General features: G+C 45.8%; 1 protein-coding gene across 1 annotated transcript; it reads right to left on the reverse strand.

Annotated features, from left to right (window-relative positions):
* Positions 1-536: 536 nt before the first annotated feature.
* Positions 537-19,144, reverse strand: NUP50 (nucleoporin 50). The gene is made up of 8 exons (XM_041756083.1): positions 18,782-19,144; positions 14,558-14,636; positions 12,339-12,422; positions 8,572-8,758; positions 6,659-7,300; positions 4,786-4,867; positions 3,121-3,239; positions 537-2,116 (listed from the first exon to the last, which is right to left on the reverse strand). Exons 2-8 carry the CDS (start codon positions 14,624-14,626, stop codon positions 1,914-1,916), a joined length of 1,386 nt encoding a protein of 461 aa, XP_041612017.1. The 5' UTR covers positions 14,627-14,636; positions 18,782-19,144; the 3' UTR covers positions 537-1,913.
* Positions 19,145-19,313: the final 169 nt, after the last annotated feature.

Genomic DNA, 19,313 nt, shown 5'->3' on the forward strand with positions numbered 1-19,313 from the left:
GGGCCACGTTTGGCAAACGTTCCACTGGCCACACAGAGGCTGCCCTTGCCCCCTCCCCCAAGTGTGGCACGCGCCCCTGACTGGTGCCCGGAGTGGCCTACCAGTTCCTGGGCCCAGAAACCACGCCCTGCCTCTCCTCTCCTCCTCCTAGCAGCTGGATGAACCTTCCTCGAGGCCACGTGGGCCGCGACCGCTGTAACAGTACCGACCACTGCTTACTAGAAATCACCTGTAACAAACATTCAAGAATATTCTCGATTCTAAAAAGAAAATGCAAAAGTAATTGCCACTCCCTCCCTAATTCTCCCAACGTGGGAGTCTGACCACAGCCCACAGGAGTGTACACACACATCTCTCTGCATTTATCTAGAGTCACACTCCCAGATTCTCTCACCGGAAATCAGAAAACAGAAGTGCAAGAATCTCATGATAAATTGTTAGCCAACTACCACACCTCAAGCATTTGAGTTAACATATTGGATCATAAAGTAGTTCCCTGCCCCCTTATAAATCTCTAAAAATTCTAGTTTCTTAAAAAAAAAAAAAAAAAGCAACAGTACTATTTACAATTACTTTGACTCTTTTCTAAGCCAGAAGACGACATTGCATACTGAAGACCAGAAGATACAAGCGCGAGCCCTAAGGCACGAACCCTGAGCCTTTAGACAAGATCATCTGGTACCAGCATTAAATGATTAATGAGGAATGAAAGTGGACATTTAAGCAGCAAAATCTGCATCTAATTCATGTGCCCAGAATTTTCAAAGAACCTGACAGCTACAGAGAAGTGACACGGGTCTTCCCACGTGTAACCACAGCTCCCTTCCAAACGGACAGACTGAGCATCTTACTCGTAAAAAATATAAGTGGAAACTTCAGGTATCAAATGTAGAATATACTTCTGTCTAAAGTTAAAGGCAACATCGACACACACAATTTCAATTCCATTACCTTATTTGCAGGTTTCCTGGCTAATTCACATGGCTCATGTGTCGTCCAAGCTCCTAGGACTTTTAGGGAATAAGCAGCTCTTAGATCTGTAGGGTAAGGGCTCATCAGGTACAAAGAGCTGAGTCGTATTCTTCTTCCGTACTACGCTCTAACTCGGACTTCACTTTCATTTTTACAAGAGTTTGCTGTCCATGGTCTATGAACTAGAAGCTACCAAAGTTGTGCTTTGAAACCTCATTCCTGGCAATCCCCCCTCTGGTCTCCTTGTACGTAGGGGGACACAGAACTAACAGCACCTCATGAATCAAACTATGAAGCCAAACAACAAGCTACTAATTTCCTTTTAAAATGAACAAGCAGACCTCCATCAGGTAAAGCAGCCCAAGGGCTCAACAGCCAGGATCTGCAAATAAAAAGCAAAAGCCTCTGCCGCTGAGGAGGACCATCTGGTGCTAGCGGTTCAGCTCTAAGAACACCACAAGAAAGCAAAGGCAAAATCCCTCTGTCACAGCGTGGTAGCATGATTTGTTTGGAAAGAGCGCTGTTCTCCCCAGTCAGCAGAGCCCACCAGAGAGAAGGCACCCAGCGAGCTCCCTCCGGCCCCAGGGGCTGCTGGAAACCACGCCGGCAGCAGACCCAGAGACCCGGGGGTCGAGCAGCCTTGGGAAGTCTAATCGATACCCTGATTTCAACCTATTAAGAAATCACTTGTGGTCAGTTTAATAAATGAACATTAAAAATCTTCCAAAAAATTTCATTCAAACATATTTTACACATTAGACAGTTCTTAAGAAGGGAGAATACAGGTTCTTGACACTTAACATTTAAAGGTTTTATTGGCCATATTAATCTTCCTCACACAGTTTTCAGTTATCTCTAAGTTCTCAGAATGTCAAAGTAAGAAGAGAAGAAAAGCTGACTACGTCTAAGGGGCTGGGGGGGGTCCTGCGGGCTGAGTGCGCTCAGGCATCCTTTTTCTCCAGTAAAATTTTGTGCAACTCGTCCGCATCCTCGCCCGTTTTTACCCGGATTAACATGGTGACTGGGGCGGCGGCATTCTTCTCATCGATGGGTGGATTTGGAACACACACGATGAGGACGTTGTTCTTCCCTGTCCGGGTACATGGCATGTTGGGTGGAATCAGGACATTCAGCAGTATGTTGCCTGCATCCAAACAAAGGGGAAAGTACATGAGAATCACGCAAACCGCACGACAGGTCCACGACCGCAGCTTCACGTGCTCCACATGAAATCCAGAAACCTACGCTGAGTGGACCCAGGACCAGAGCCATCAGCAGGGTGGTGAAGAGGGGGATGGGTGCCCTGCCGCACACTCCAGCACTATGTCCCTCAGAGAGGGCCGAGGCCTCACCCTGGAGCCACCGTCCTCTCCCACCCTCCCGTGTGCTGTCGCAGCGGCCAGCCCTGTCTGAGGTGTCCATTCTCGCAGTAAAGAAGGAACACGTTAGCACGACCTGCAGCCTCACCAGGTCATTGGAACAAATGCAGAGTGGTTAGTGACAAAACCTTTCTGTTGCAGAGCCAGCACGGCTGACTGGGTAAGAGCGCCATCACGGTGACAGCATCACCCACGAGTCAAGCCCACAGGAAAGACAAGAGCTGCCCAGAAGTTTCTGCAACCCTGCCAGCAGGGCCTAGCGTCACCCATCACTTCCTCTTCAACCCACCCTGGCCCCCAGCACCAGCTCCTCCAGGCACCCCCACCCTGCTTCCAGTGGGTTGTTCTCAGGGTGAGGCTGGGGCGAAGGGGAGCCCGCAATGTGTTAATGGTCATTTCCTATACAAAGCAGATTCCTTTAAATGGTTAATTCCCCTTCTGTGTTTATTAAACCATCCAATTTACCTATAGCTTCGTAGTCACATTTCTAACACAAAGTAAAACAAAAACCATCCTGGTTACTTCTTTTAACACACCTACATTTTCTTTTTTTTTTTTTTCACACCTACATTTTCTTACACACTGTTACGCTGGCGCCCAATTAAGTCTGTAAATAATCAGTAAACACAGGATGCATTTGATCTGAATGACTGCTATTCTATCCCCCAAAGCACAACATCTGAAAATCCCAATGACCAGAATCAGCAAGGGCTTTTACATACCATGTAGTTAGCGTTATCTTGTGCTACCTGAGAAACAAGATACCCACCTAAATTGGTGTCTGCCCGCACTAACAGTTGTGTCTTCTGATTCGCTGTAGGTTTTAAATGCAAAGTACCCACACCTTTCTCTTTAAATTCGTTGTCTTTCTTGTAAAAGAGTTTACACCTACGGAGAAAAAGAAGAGAGGCCATCAGATACTCAACAGACAAGTTTTCTAAGAATCGCTGTTCACATTGAGAGGAAATCTTTGATTCAGACTGGGTCTGGGTACAAACCAGAAGAAGAAAGTCTGGTTAGATATTCTAGGACCCCTGCCTATTTCTCCCAACTTAAAAAAAAAAAACACTTTCTGAAGCCACCTATTCTCAATTCAGTCACAACCACAGCTGAACACCCTAACCTTTCTGATGTGCCCCTTTGGCCCTGAGCTCAAGAGGCTGACCTGAACAAACACAGGACCCTCTGCCCCATATCTCTCCTTCCCCTTTTTCCTATTTATTTTTGAATTTTCTTTAGGACTCCTCCAATTTTTGATCTACCAAAATACTGAAAATTTTGGAAAACTCTCATGGGCAAGGCCTGACAATAATATTATCAAAAATCTCCCCAGCTGTGTCGCGCATCCCCTTAGGTTGTTAATACACCAAGTAAAACCACTGTCTGCTCCTTTAATTTATTCTAATTAGGAAAAAAATCTTAAGTCAGAGTCACTCCTTTATGTCACCTGCATAATTAAATTTAAAAAGCAAAAGGAGGGCAGCCCGGGTGGCTCAGCAGTTTACCACCACCTCAGCCCAGGGTGTGATCCTGGAGACCCGGGGTCGAGTCCCATGTCGGACTCCCTGCATGGAGCCTGCTTCTCCCTCTGCCTGTGTCTCTGCCTCTCTCTCTCTCTCTCTGTGTCTCCCTCATGAATAAAATCTTAAAAACAAAAACAAAAAACACCAAAGGAACTGTTGGATTCCTAGAAGTTCTCAGGAAGAATTACACTTGGGAATTCCATAGGCTATGGTGATTGTTATGAACACTGCTGACTCTGTCTGAAATTTCTGTATTTAGGAAAATACATTCAGGGAAGCCTCTAAAATGACACAATTGACTCTTTAAATACGTTTGTTAAAAAGTACTAATTTCATTTCAATGGGATGAGATAATTCAAAATTTCTCCTTAGCTTTCTTCTGAAAGTGACAGCTCTCATATAAGAACAAAAATAAACACAGAACCAAAACCACTCTCATCACGGGGTTGTCGGGGGGACAAAGGGCCTATCAGTACGCAGAACTTTTTGGCTGAGAAAACCCACAAAAGCCAAACAGACCTCCAGGAGGGAGATGATACCTCTCGAGGAGGAGCAGTAAAAGTAAAAAAGCAAAGGTGAAGCCAACGACGAGGAGACTTTGTACAGGAAGGAGATGGGGTTGGATGGTCAAAGAAAAGCCTGTCTCTAAAGCACTGTAGAAGCCAAGAAAAAACAAAAATACTAGAAAAGAGTAGAAATGCCCAGCAGAAAACTTCTAGAATCCGTTTGTTTTCAAATGAACGATCAAGATTTCTCCCTCAGTCCTATCCCAAGAGCAGGCACAGGCCGATCCCCGGAGCCCCTGGGACAGGATGCTCAGCAATTTCTGTGGGGATGAGGTCGCCCTGGAAGCCACCTTCCCCATCTCTGAACACACGCTCACCACATAAGTCCCCAGGACTCTTACTCACTTTTTGGAGTAAAAAGCATCTTCTTCTTTTACTTCAGTAACTACTACTTTGGGTGGCTCATCATTCTCTTCTTCATCTCCGCCTTTTATAAAAACAACACTAACTCAGTAAAATTCAAATCAAGATCTTTAAAATCCTAACCAACGCCTCAACCTAAATTTTCCCTGTAAGCAGGTACAGAAATTGAACACACACACATCTAATGGGGGTGGGAGGAAGGGGGCTCACTGGATTTTAATTATTTTGTGAAAAATCAAAATGACTTTTAATGGGAACATACTTCTCTCTCCTACATGTTAATTTGTAGAAAGCCCTGGAATAAAATATTGTTGATGCTCATGATTCAGTGCACAAATTTTAACAGAAAAATCAACACCCACATATACTCACGATCTCCCACAGAAAATGAAAATCTCAGGCTTCTAACACCTTTGTCCCCAAATTCTCACATGACCCTGTGTGTGTCATACTAAGGAATAATCAGTATCAGCAATGGCCAAACAAGAGGAAGACAATAAAACTGTTATTGGGGCAGGTTGTCAGAGAAACCAGCCCCAAGCGTGAGCAACCTGCCTCTGCGTGGCCCCACCTCGAGAGGCTCGGTACTGGGTGCCCTCCCTGACGGAGTCCCAGCCCCAGCCCGAGCCCCAGCCCCAGGGGAGATCCAAGACATTGATGCAAACTAGCCTCCAGAGAGACGGTCTCAGGACACACACTAGATCAAACAGCAAATCTCAGAAAAACAATTCTGGTGCTTGAACAGGCCAAAGTGAGGAGATTTAAATTCTAAGGCGGCAGTGGCGAGGCTCTCCAGGGCAGGTCGAGGCAGCGAGACTTTCACAAGCTCACAAGTCTCTCTCGCGCGGAGCGGCCCGGCCACAAGACAAGCAGTGAGGGCATTACTGCCAGGCATCAGGCATCGCATGGGGCTCAAGCGTCCTCCCACATCCCTCCCATGGGCAGCTCCGCTGTTCCTGGGACCACCCTAGGAGCAGGGCGACTCTTCATCAGTCTTATTTAGGGCAGAGAAATAAAATGGGAGATCTTTATTCTAGGCTTTGTGCTGGAGGACCCTGGCCTGAGGATATGCTCGAAGGAGTGGAAGTTTCGCTCCCAGGAGAAAAACATGATATTCAGTGGCAAACAGGCAACCTCAGTTTTCTTTTGGCCTCAAGTATCAAAAAGGGAACACCTCCCGTGAGATGCACTTTTTAAACTTACAACTAAGTGTCTTCGTGCACAGTATTTGTTCACAACCACCATGGGAAGAGCAGAGACAAGGAGTAAGAACAGGGGTGAAGGGCCTGTGACTCAGGCCTGGTCTGGGGCACTGATGTCCCCCAAGGCAGACACTTCTGGAAAGGTGGCTGTGGTCCAGACACATGGAGGGAAACCCCGTCCATTTGTTCCCCAGAGATGCACAAAGTCTACCTTTTTTATTCACAGTACAGTACTACTTTGTCATGAGACTTCACCTAGATTCAATCTCCCCAATACAAGACACGCCATGGACACTGATGACCACTTCTTCCAGTAAAACACAATTTTCAAACACTATTAACTCACTTAATGTTATGTGCAAAACCATGCATCTAATACTTTTCAAAGTCGCTGTGCCAGATACTGTTATATCCTTCATTTTTATTTTGATATTCTTAATCTTTACAGTAACCCTACAAAACAGGTCTTACTCCGTTTTACAAGAGGCAAATAATAGACTCAAAAGCAGGTGATCAACTTTGTCCGAGATCACATCCAGGAAACGTCGGAGTCACAGCGTGAATCCAGATCCACCTGAATCACAAATCTAAGTTCGTGCCGCTAAACACGAAACTCAGATCTGAAACAGACTTAGGAGGATAAACTTTATTACCTTTGCATTCGCTACTGCCACCTTCAGGTTGTACCTCCAATGTTTTTGTGGAAAATGGTGAAGACACTGATTTATTCTGTGTAAGATCTTTGCCAAATAAACTGGAGTTTCCAGAAGAAAACGAAAATCCAGTTAGTGGGCTGGAGTTTAAGGACCCCAAGACAGAACTATCAATCTTCTTGCCAAAGTTAAACGAGGCACTTGCTGCTCCTACGGGAAGGTCTGTCTTCTTTTCAGATGCGTCCTCTGCCTTGTTGCCAGGAAAGAGAAATGTTGACTCTTGCTGCAGTTTTGTTGACCCGAATAGGGAAGGGGACTGTGTTGCAAGTGGCATTTTGTTAGTTTCACTTTCAGAACTCCTGCTGCCACTGCCCCCGTGCTGCTGTTCAATTCCCGCTAGGTATTTCTCGTAGTCTTTAAAGATGGGTGTCAAGTCGCACAGTGGGTTTGTGTTCACGTGCTTCACGATCCAGTCCCGAACAGAACAGTTCAAGGCAGCCAGCTGCTTGTGATAGGCATTGCGGGGGCAGGCTGCACTAGAGGTAAGGCCAGAGGAGGAGGGCTGCTGACTGTCACCATTAGTTTTGGGAGTTAAAATCTTTTTATCAACCAAGGAGGTAGGACCATTTGCAGCAATAGATCCTATAGGAAATTAAAGTTTGAAGAGTTTACTGAAAAGTTGATTGGATTTTATCAAACGGATTTTTATGCTGCTCTGTCTTCATATTTTCTTTTATGGTATCCTAGTTTTGTGACAGTTCAAGAAGTAGGGTGCACATCTAATATTTAGGAACCGGTGATCACAAAAACCAAACTTTCTACACGAACATGGTCTATGATGTGCTTGCATTAACTTTTACAATTTTAAAATAATCTTTTCTTTGAAAAGGATGCCTGCTTACCCCAGAACTGTCACAATAGTTACCATAAAACTTAATCCCCAAGGCTGCAGGGATAAACATGTATTAACGTAGTTAAAATCTTAACAGATCAGAGCAACCGGGTGGCTTCGTTGGTTAAGCATATTCCTTGGATTGAGGTTATGATATCAGAGTCCTGGAACTGAGCCCCGGATTGAGCCCCTCAATGCCTCCCTGCTCAGCAGGGAGTGTGCTTCTCTGACCCTCCTCCCTCTCGTGCTCTCTTTCTCTCTTAATAAACTAAAAAAAAAAACAACCAAACAAAAAATAAAACAAACAAACAAACAAAAAACCCCAAAAAAAACAAAAACAAAAAAACTTTTAAAGTGCTGGTTTAGTCACACTAGACATTCTGCCTCATTAAAACAAAACAGTAGACATCTAGAATAACTAGCTAAGTACAATCCAACTAGCCAGGATCACTTCTGCTAACTGAAGGTTGTAGCCCAAGATTCCGTTCTCTGTTGCTAATCCCAAGAGTTCTTGAGCAATTCTCTCAAAACAGCATCAGGCAGTCAATACATCCTGAGTGAAATAAATCTAGACTGGAGGACCCACAAGTTCCTAGTAGGCATGTGCCACACAAAGTCCTAGGGACACACAGGACGAATGAGAATATGGGAAGGCAGGTCTTTACTGAGGGTCCACTAAGAGCTTCCTCTTCTCCTCTGACCCCTTAGGTCAATTCTGAGGGTCATTCTCATTTCACAGTTGAAGCCTGGAGGCTCAGAGGCTAAGGGACTTTACCAGGGTCACAGAGCCAGTGACTGGCAGAGCTGAGGACAGAACCTGGGTCTATTTTGGCTTTAAAGCCTGTGCTGTACTCTCTCGACAAACAGCCAACATCTCTCTAATTTCCATCCCTTTCATTATTACCCTGTTTCTGCTCATGTAGTCCCAGGACCCAGGATAAAGTATGAGAAAACATCTCTGCAAAGTTATTTTTCAGAGTGTCTTCACATATGTGACCGGAGTGGGGGAGCACCTACTCACCAAAGGCTGCCTTGCTCTCTGTTGCTGTCCTTGCACTGGAGAAGGGAGAGGCGCTAGTTATGCTGCTTCCATTAGACAGTCCTTCCAAAGGCTTTCCTCCAGCGCCATTACCAAATCCAGAAAACCCTCCTCCTCCAGAAGGTACAACCAAACCTTTAAAACCTTTAAAGGCCCCTCCACTATCAGACTGAAACACAAAGAAAGGACACACATTAGATGACTGTATTTCATACTAAATAAGTGAGTGACAATACCATGTTGGCTGAGTAATACCCAGAACCCTCAGGCGACCATCATTGGAGGGAAACGAGCAGCATGTTGCAGAGACAGGGCATGAGACCGACTTTACTCTTAATGATAGCTCTGCAATCCAAAGCTGCCTTCCTGAAACAGCCATAAAGGATAGTGATTTACAGCGAACTTGTTTTTAAAAATATATTTAAGATACAGAAGGTAAAAAAAGGTAATGAAATATATTTGTGCACACAGCCTCAGAACTATAACTAAAAACAAACGTTCTAAGTCAAATAAATCCCAAATAAAACATTTTTGTGCACTACTCAAAGACCATTAGCCTAAGTAAGGAAGCTTGTAGAAACGTCAAGTCAGGTTCAATGAAGGTATCTCACCCACTTTCCTATGACTTCCTAAAGCATTTCTGTAGCTGATGGCCTACGGTAACGTGAGCAGTTGACTCTCAAATCTAGACCTTCCCTTGGTGGAAAAACCCAGAAGCAACATTTTACTCTCAATTTTCCTGCTACTTCCATAGCAAGGTCCTTCTAATAGACCCTTCCCACTGTCGCCAGTTTGTTCATATCTCCTGATGCTCTGGAAATAGCTAGCACTCCTTATGAGCTTCTAAACCTGTTCTCTGCCCCTGCAAACTCTCAGAGAAACGTTCCTCAGTTTACACTGCTCTGCTAGAGTTACCTTTCTTTTTTCATTCAAAATTTGTGGCTACACCTCAGTGGGCATGAACTGCTTCCCGGATTCAAGATGCAAGGGAGGCTCTAGGACATATTCTCAAAAACACATCATGGAATACATGCTTCCAAATTTCCAAGGGAGTGCATAAACCTTAGGTTTTCACACAAATGAATTATAATCATGATCTAAAACATTTTCTCGGGGGATCCCTGGGTGGCTCAGCGGTTTAGTGCCTGCCTCTGGCCCAGGGTGTGATCCTGGAGTCCCGGGATCAAGTCCCATATCTGGCTCCCTCATGGAGCCTGCTTCTCCCTCTGCCTGTGTCTCTGCCTCTCTGTGTCTCTCATGAATGGATAAATAAAATCTTTAAAAATAAAAAAAAAAAAATAATAAAACATTTTCTGAATGGGTCGGTTAGCCTAATATTATTGCATAGTTTTCAAACACCAAAAGTTTCAATCACATCCATAGGAACTTCGGACGGTTACTGACCATGGATACAATTGTGGCAATAAAATTAGGCCAAAAATGCAAAATCTTCACTTGTATGAATTTTAATGTGTATGATGAATATAGCTTAAGCCTGACACTCTAATTTGATTTTTGATGACTCAATATCCCAAACACACCGAACTGATAGCTACCATTTTATAATTTTTTTTTTTTATTGTTTATTTATGATAGTCACAGAGAGAGAGAGAGAGGCAGAGACATAGGCAGAGGGAGAAGCAGGCTCCATGCACCGGGAGCCCGATGTGGGATTCGATCCCGGGTCTCCAGGATCGCGCCCTGGGCCAAAGGCAGGCGCCGAACCGCTGCGCCACCCAGGGATCCCAGCTACCATTTTATAACAGTATTCCACGGACAAAGTGAAAAGCTGCAAGTGGCTCCTCAGAGCCTTTTATTCTGCATGAGATTTAAAAACCACAGGATATTATAGTTATTTTAGAAATTGCTGACAGTAAATTGGCTCTAGAATCATCACAAAAATTTAAGAACCACTGGTTTAAAAAAAAAAAAAAAGGAATAGGAGTCATTTAGAAAAAGAGTAAAAATGAACAAAGAGCTGTCCACTTGGGCTCCACGGAACTGACACATTCCTGTGCCTGCCAGTCTCCCACACTTCTTTCTCTCCAGGGCACTCAGAGAAAAATAAGAACTATATACTCAACGTGTCTCTTCCATCATTAGGATGCAAAATCCACCAGGCATGGATATTTTACTTACTCCTGTTTTTACACACCACTGTATCTCCAGGACTTGGGAGATCTGTTGAGTGAATGCACAAATGCATGACAGGTGAGCCTTGAACAACATGGGGGCCAGGTGCACCAACCTCCCTCCCTCATCAAATAACAACAAAAAAAAAAATCCCACTTCTCAATGGACCCAGGAAATTCACACCCATGTTGTTCAATAGTCAACTGTGTATGGGAAAAGCCACATTTCAGCAGATGATGTTAACATTTATTATACATGTTCTAAAAGTTATAGCTGAAATGACACGTGGATTTCAACTACCCATTTGCATTTCCTTGAACAGCCATGGGATGGGGTCCTCCAACCTGCTTCTCTTGGACCAAGTCTGGATTTGGTCTGTACGGTTTCTACTTCTTCAGTCATTCATCCAAGGCGGGGCCATCTGCACTTGAGGTGGCCTTCCTTGGGCTTCTCAGTCTACATCACGAGCTGCCACTCTCAGCTACCCCCTGGTTTCAACCTCCTGCATGGTGACAACTCCCAGAGCTACATCCTGCTGTCACCCCTCCTCCTGCTCCAAGCAACCATCCACACATGTGGTCGTCTTCTACAGAACTTCACTTGAGTGTACCCCAGTCCCTCAAAATACGTTTCCCCAAGTAAGCAAATCACTTCCCCCCTAACTAAGCTGTCCTTCCCTGATGCATCTTCACCAGGAGAGAGCCATCACACTTCGCCAGGCTCAATACCTACATCTAACTTGTCAGCAGTCCTTCAAGAATGAAATCAGACCAGAGGAAACTTGGAATAAAAAAACTGAACAGCGGGCAGCCCCAGTGGCGCAGCAGTTTAGCGCCGCCTGCAGCCCAGGGTGTGATCTGGAGACCCTGGATCGAGTCCCACGTCAGGCTCTCTGCATGGAGCCTGCTTGTGTCTCTGCCTCTCTCTCTCTCTCCCCCTGCATCTCTATGAATAAATAGATAAAATCTTAAAAAAAAAAAAAAAAAAAAAAAACTGAACAGCTGCCACCTGGGATGCTCAAACCAGCTTCTCCAGCCTGACAACAGGTGTCTAGGCCACCAAGTCAGCACTCAGGTGTGTGCAAGGTATGTGAGGGCTGAGGACTGCACTGTGGGGAAGAGTTGTTAACTATGGAGTGGTCGGTGAATGTGGACCACACCATTTCAATTCAAGAGGCACAACTCATCTTTTACCCTTGTGAACCTGGGAAGAAAACATTGTAACAGACTCTATTAGGAAAAAATCTACACGTGAAATGCTTCTGTTACAGATTAAGGACTCCCTGCCCACACCCAGGGAGCAGACGAGACTACCAAAACACCTTGCTTTCCTACTTCCTTACTCCACCCACCACTCTTCTTCACACTGTTTTCTCCTCCTCTTATTGCCACTCAGCTTGAATTTGTATAGATCAATGGTTTATTTCTGCACCTGGTAAGGTGTGCATCTCATACTTAATTGTTTTCTATCTCCCATGGTCCATCTCAAGGATTTTCACAAGTGGAGTAAGCATTTTAAAAAGCATTTATCGATCTGACCGGTCCCAGGGGTAGAAATGCTCTGCAATCAGAAATCAAATTAGTGTTTAATACCAAAAGCTGTAAGAAAACACTCACTTCAAATCCAACATTTCTACGCTTTGCTTTCTTTATGGCTCTATTCTTCAAGACTTCCTCACTGGCCACTGAGAATGTTCCCACCTGCAGATGTACAAATTAAATAGCGGTAAGATGAGGCTCAAAAGAAGAAACACTAAACAAAAAAGTCTGACCAAACTTATTTTCATGTCTGCTGGTTAATACTGGTAACAAATTATGGAGAGGGCACAGTTACAATAAAGTTCACGTCTGTTATCTATCTTGTGAATCCCAAAGCTACTTAGGCGAATCAGAAATCTCCCAGATCAATACAAACCCAGCTTTGACTCACAATCCAGAGAGGAGTGATTCAAACACAGGAAAGTTTTGACAAGATTAAGACTATCAAAAGTTTGGTAGAGGGGCACCTGGGGGCACTCAATCAGATGAGCCTCAGATTCTTGATTTCAGCTCAGGTCCTGTGTGATCTCAGGGTCCTGAGATCAAGCCCTGCGTTGGGTTTCCTGCTCAGTGTGGAGTCTGTCTGAGATTCTCTCCCTCTCCTTTTGACCCCCCCGACTCCCCATTTACTCTAAAAATCAATAAACAAAATCTTAAAAAAAAAAAAAATTGGTAGAAAACTGTTCAGGACCAGTTCTTCAAATTTCAAATATATTCAAAAATATGAAAAAAACTTAGAACAAAAATCCAATTTTAAGAAGCAAAATCTATTTCTCAAAAGCCTAAAGTTACCTTAAAGATCATGGACAGCTGGTAAGAGAGCCAGTTCTAAAACCCAGATGCCCAAATCTAGGATCTTACAGTTTTCAAAAACAAATTTTATTTTTATCACACATGCACATGATTTTTCAGAGAAACCTTGCCCATCTGTCCATCATCCCAAAGACCACTGGTGTACCCAGGACTCTAAGTGACCCTGTTGGAAAGCTACTGCTTTTCCCAGTAGCTAAAAGTACTATGTCCACAATCAGGAATTTGCTAAAGATCTTTGACTTTATTTCAATCCTTCTTTTACCCTATAGAGCTGGCATAAAATACTTTCTATAAGAAGCTGTCTCTGTAGCTATTTCAGATAACGTTAAACTTAAAGAAGGGACTTACAGAAGGGACTTTCTGGCTACACTTGTCCTCAATTCAATGTAACGTCCTTTCAGACTCATTAGAATTTATCTAAATGGAAGTCCTTTTGTTCCTGAAATATGTTAATGTCCAAGCAAATCATCATACGGTAATCTTGAATCTTACTAGATCCAGAATGTTAGCGCTTTGCATAAGACCTGGAAAAAACAGCTACCAAAGAGCTGGTTAAAAAGCACCAAGTCAGTTAGAAATGTTAAAAAACCTTGTCAAAATATTAACATAGTTGTGATTTTGGTTTTCCTAAACATATTAATTTGCATATTTATAAAGGAAAAAAATGTTTATACTACAAGATTGATTCAGAAAGGAAAATGGTTTAAGAATAAGCTTGGAAACACACTTTTGCAGATTTCTTCTTCTTCTTTTAACTTTGTGCTATTCTATTAACTTGAAAGACTAACTTGGTTACAGATTTCTTTAGTGAACTGGCCAGGGAGCATCAAACTACTGATGAGGCACTACAAATGCAGCTGTGTTCTACTCTTTGTAAGAAAAAAATTAAAATATTTCCTCAGGGAAGACCATTTTTATTTTGTTAGGAAAGAAACTAGGTCAATCTAAATTCTATTCCAATTAATCTAAATGTTGGGGGGTTGGATGGGGGGGGCTCTCAGATCTGTGCAAACATGGAATAAGACAGGCCTCCAAGAGGCATTAGAGTACAGGAAAAGACCTTAATCTGAAATCTCAAATTATGGATATGGCAGACTGAGATGGCACGGGGTGGTGTACCATTTCTCAAGTTTGGGCACTGGCGCCATGCTAAGTTCATGACTAGATCACTGATTCACTCTTCAGTCTTGGTTAAAACTATAGGTTTAGAATGTAGCAAGTACATTGAAATGTAGCAAGTACATGAAATTCAGAAAGGTTCTTCTACAAAGGAGAATATTTCAGGGATAGGCACTACTGAAAAAAGACACTCAAATGTAATTAATAAAATTCTCTACTAAATACAGGTCATAAGAAACCAGACTATTTTCTATTTAGGCTTTTTAAAAGACTTTTTAATTTTACTACAAAATCTTCCTGAGGAATCGCCAAAACGAATTTAAATTTAGAAGCGGCAGGAAATCATTCTCAGAAAAACATCTTACCTCTTCTGCTTCATCTTCTTGATCCCAATTCCTATCTGTCAATTCCTTTTCAGCAATTCTTTTGGCCATATTTTCAAATCTAAGTTAAAAGTAAAAAGAAGTGAAAAGTGCTTTTCTAGACCAAGATATAAGAATTTACAAAGAATATTTTTAAAAGATTTATATGATAGAGAAAGATGGTGTGAGCGAGCACAAGCAAGAATGGCAGCAGAGGAGAGAGGGAAGGGGGGAGAGAGGAAGAGAGGGAAGAGAGGAGGAGAGGGGGAGGGAGAGAGGGGGAGAGGGAGAAAGAGAGAGAGAATATGAATGAGAATATCCAAAGCAGACTCTGTACTGAGCATGGAGCCTAATGCAGGGCTTGATCCCCTGAGGTCATGACATGAGAGGAAACCAAGAGTTGGACAGCTTAGCTGACTGTGCCACCCAGGCACCCCAAGAATTTACAAAAAAAATTTTAAAAAATTCATTCTAGCATGAAACGAGATTAAAAAAAAATTCCTGATATCAGGGGAAGTGCCTTAATGAGAACTTTACAACAGTGTTATTAGGCTCCCAGTGTTACATGTACAATAAAGAATTATGGAAGTAGGCAATGCAGGTTTTCTAAGGAACTGGCACTCTTTCTGAACAACGCTAAACCAAATCCATTTAAAAGAAGTTAAAATAAAACACTTTTAAAAATGTGAAATCTTAAGTACTGTATACGTAATCAACAAGCGCTAAATTTACTCTACGCAAATTACAATTATAGTCTTGCTACAGGCAAAACTTAAAATGCTCTTAAAGATGATCCAATAAAGAAGTTCATCCTTAGATAAGAATTTTAATAAGGCACTGGAAATACTTTTACAGCACGAGTACTCTGCTTTATTGAGGATGTAAATTTCCCAAGACTGAACATTTAATTACCCCAAATTGTATACTGCTAAGCTAGAACATCATGTAAAAGTTTAAAATGTAATTAATATACATGTGTTAACACTGAAAACTTATAAAAGAATAAGCCATCAGCTTAACTCCTCTAAAGCCACCATGTCCCAGGGAAGAGGAGGAGACAGGGACCAACTTTACTCTCTGTAGATACACGCTCCTAACCAGAGAGGGTGCTAGTACCCAGCCCTTATAACTTGCAGTGTTTTCTGATCCTAACATATATTCTTTGCTCTAAACAGCAAAAATAGCACAACAACCAATAGAGAGCTCCACTCTAAGTGCTGTGCTGGCTTGTTCTCTAACTCACCAGCTGAATGGACCAAAAGACCCTCCATTTCCCACTTTGTCCTGGGCAAGTGGGAAGTTCATTCAGAGTTCCTGAAACCTGTGTAGACTCCTGATGGTCTTTACCCACTCTCTTGTCTCAACACCACAAACCACCAGTCAGTTCCTAGAATTTCATGATTACTAAGATACACTTTCACACACTGCCTATTTCCCTTTAGTATCTATGAAATAAAATTCAGACATTGACATTCCAAAGTCCTTTAATATCTGACCTCCTGTAAGCGTAAATACATTGGGCATTTTCAGCTTTTAATAATATCCTAATAATGTCTGAACTTTTCTATACAAAGATGTACATGGTTTTTTCCCTGATCATAAAATAAATGGCTTTCAAGTCCACGATGCTAACACAAAGTAGGAAGGATACTCAGCCATTATCTGCAAATCCCTCTTTTTAAGGTCTCCCCCTCAAATACCTGGCCAGATTTTGCCATTAATCTTGGTCATTCAGATACAAGCAAGCAAAACCCTTTCAGACCCATTTCCTTACTGAACTTCCACTGTTGAGAGGCCTGGTCTCTGCGCGGGCTCTTTCCCTAGTCAGTAACTAACACCTCCACCGGGGGGCAGAAGAGACGAGAAGTTGAAGGAGTCCTTTTTGTTAAGTTATTAAGGCAAAAAGGGGGTGGAGCTGAAAGTGCAAACTGTAATGAAACTGTCACATCTAGTCAGGCCCACAAGTGAAAGATAACCAGGGGAGTACAACCACCAAAACCAAACAGGTGCTCCCCCAGACTACTGGCCACCTAACCACAGGGCAGGGATCTCCCTTTTGCTTCCGGCTCTACTCCCATTGCTCCAAATCTGCGGCTCAGCTCACAGCAGGTGCTCCAGCAAGTGGCTGGTAGATCTGGGGCCCTACTTATTTTAGAGAATACTACGAGATGCTGGCATCTCGGTTTTGCCATTTTCTTGCTAAACCTCTGACAAGTCATTTAAAACTGCTATGACTCACTTTCATCTGTAGAAGAGGAAGGCGTTGGGAAAATTAAGGAAGATAAATTGAAAACTTAGTTCAGAACACTGCCCGGAACAGAGAAAGGGCTTAATAAACATTATTACAGACACAAGTTTTGTTAGAAGCAAAGGCTACAAAATACTACTTTTCCCCAATAACGTATGAAGCATAGGGTAGAAAAAGAGAATTATGAGCCATGCTTTAAAATATATTTTAGCGGGCAGCCCCGGTGGCGCAGCGGTTTAGCGCAGCCTGCAGCCCGGGGTGTGATCCTGGAGACCCAGAATCAAGTCCCACATCGGGCTTCCTGCCCTCCCTCTGCCTGTCTCTGCCTCTCTCTTCGCTCTCTCTGAATGAATAAATAAATCTTAAAAAAATAAAATAATTTTAGCAAATCTGTATTCTATTTCAAAGTAGGATGATCCAGATAGTATTTTTTTTTTCAGATAGTATTTTTTATGCAAAAAGAGGAGGGGAAAAAAATCTTTGGGAAGTACTCAGAACAAGGCCCAGCACCAAAGAGTCTTCCGTTTTGGCTACAGTTAAGCATTTAGGGGTGCCTGGCTAGCTGACTGGTGGAGCATGCGGCTCTCCAACTCGGGGCTGTGAGGTCCAGCCCCGCCGTAGGTCCAGATTACTTAAAAACAAAATTGTAAAAAAAAAAAAAAAAGAAAGAAAGAAAAAAAATTAAGGCTTGTGGTTAAAGAGGCACCAAATTTTAAAATGATTCCTAGGTATGAAGTACTGATAGGAAATTGAGAGTACTCGTTATTGGAGGAAACTATTATTTGTGCCTGCTAGTGTTCCGTGGTCTCTGCCACCAGGTGCTGCCTCCACCTCGGGGTTGAACTTCAGACATCAGTTTACCCTGAGCCGAGAACAGGTGTGACCATACTTGACGGAGAGAGAAAAAGAGAAAGGGGGGGGGGGGCGCGGAGCCCGGAGACTGGAAGGCTGCGGAAGGTGAAGTCTCAAAACTGCTTTACAGGGCAGAGCACAGGGGTGACCGGCAGCCCGGGACTGCGGAGGGAAGCAAGGCCCCGGCGTAGGCAGCGGGCAGGGACGGGAGACCGCCGAGGGGAAGCCCCAGGGGGGACCCGACGCGGCGGCCGGGGCCCAGGCCCGCTCTGCACCACGGTCACTGCACCGGGACGACCCCAACACGGCCCCGGCCACACCCCAACCCGACTCCCCCCCCCGCCCCGCCCCGGGTCCCTCCTCCCCAGGTCTCACTCCCGCCACCCAGACCCCAGCTCCCCCTCCCAGGTCCCTCCTTCCCCAGGCCCCATCCCGAATCCGACCCGGCCGCCTCCGCGGGCTCGGCCCCCAACTCAGCCCGGGTCCCCCCCCCCCCCAGGTCCCTCCTCCCCGGGTCCCTCCTCCCCAAGTCCCCCCTCCCCCGACCCTAGGTCCCTCCTCCCCGGTCCCCCCCCCACCCCAGGTCCCTCCTCCCCCCCACCCTAGGTCATTCCTCCCCAGGTCCCCCCCCTCGACCCCAGGTCTCTCCTCCCCGTCCCTCCTCCCCAGGTCCCCCCTCCCCCGACCCTAGGTCCCTCCTCCCCGGTTCCCCCCCCACCCCAGGTCCCTCCTCCCCCCCACCCTAGGTCCTTCCTCCCCAGGTCCCCCCCCTCGACCCCAGGTCTCTCCTCCCCGTCCCTCCTCCCCAAGTCCCCCTTCCCCCGACCCTAGGTCCCTCCTCCCCGGTCCCTCCTCCCAGGTCCCCCACCCCACCCCAGGTCCCTCCTCCCCAAGTCCCCCCTCCCCCTCGACCCTAGGTCCCTCCTCCCCGGGTCCCCCACCCCACCCCAGGTCCCTCCTCCCCAAGTCCCCCCGTCCCCCCTCCCCCCGACCCCAGGTCCCTCCCCGCCAGGTACTCCCGGCTTCCCCAGATCCCTCCTCCCCAGGCCCCATCCCGAGCCGGGACCCGGCCTCCTCCGCGGGCTCGCCGCCCCCCGCCCCCCGCTCACGCCGCCGCCGCCTCTCACCTGCCGGGCGCCCGCCGGGGGCCCTCTCCGGGTGCGGGCGCGGTGCAAGCCGGCTGCGGGACGACGAGCAGGTGCGGGCGCCGCTGCGGGACACGAGCAGGTGCGGGCGCCGGCGCGGGCCTCGGGGATGAGGCGGCCGCCGGCCGGGGTGAGCGCGCCTGGCCGCGCCGGGGTTCTCCGAGAGCTTGGTGGTCAGCAAGCCCCGGGCCGCAAGCACCATGTCCTCCAGGGGCCGCGCCTCTCCGTGCCCGGCGGCGGGGGAGGGCAGTCCGCTCAGCCAGAGGCCGCCGGAGGAGCCGCGACCGGCGGGCTCCAGGTCGCCATCTTACAACTCCGCTCTACCCCGCCCGACCCGACGCTATAAAAAGGGAGGAAAGAAACGCCCGCGTCCAGCCACTGCGCAGGCGCGCCGGCCGCAGCCCGCGGGACCTCCCTCCGCCGGCCGTGGAGCGACACGCGGCGCAGGCGCTCTGCGGCCTGGAAAAAACCGTCGCCGGGAGGAGCGCGCCCGTCTCGCGCATGCGCGCGCATG

Source organism: Vulpes lagopus, chromosome 5 (genome assembly GCF_018345385.1).
Source record: "Vulpes lagopus strain Blue_001 chromosome 5, ASM1834538v1, whole genome shotgun sequence".
Lineage (NCBI taxonomy): Eukaryota > Metazoa > Chordata > Mammalia > Carnivora > Canidae > Vulpes > Vulpes lagopus.

What these genes read in the sequence shown, in the direction of transcription:
- NUP50 (XM_041756083.1), bottom strand. Translation starts at nt 14,626, where the DNA reads ATGGCCAAAAGAATTGCTGAAAAGGAATTGACAGATAGGAATTGGGAT. An exon ending in TGGCAGTAGCGAATGCAAAG is followed by an intron (nt 4,868 to 6,658) that starts GTAATAAAGTTT and finishes TTTTTATAAAAG; the next exon opens with GCGGAGATGAAGAAGAGAAT. An exon ending in GATGCTTTTTACTCCAAAAA is followed by an intron (nt 3,240 to 4,785) that starts GTGAGTAAGAGT and finishes TTTTCTCCGTAG; the next exon opens with GTGTAAACTCTTTTACAAGA.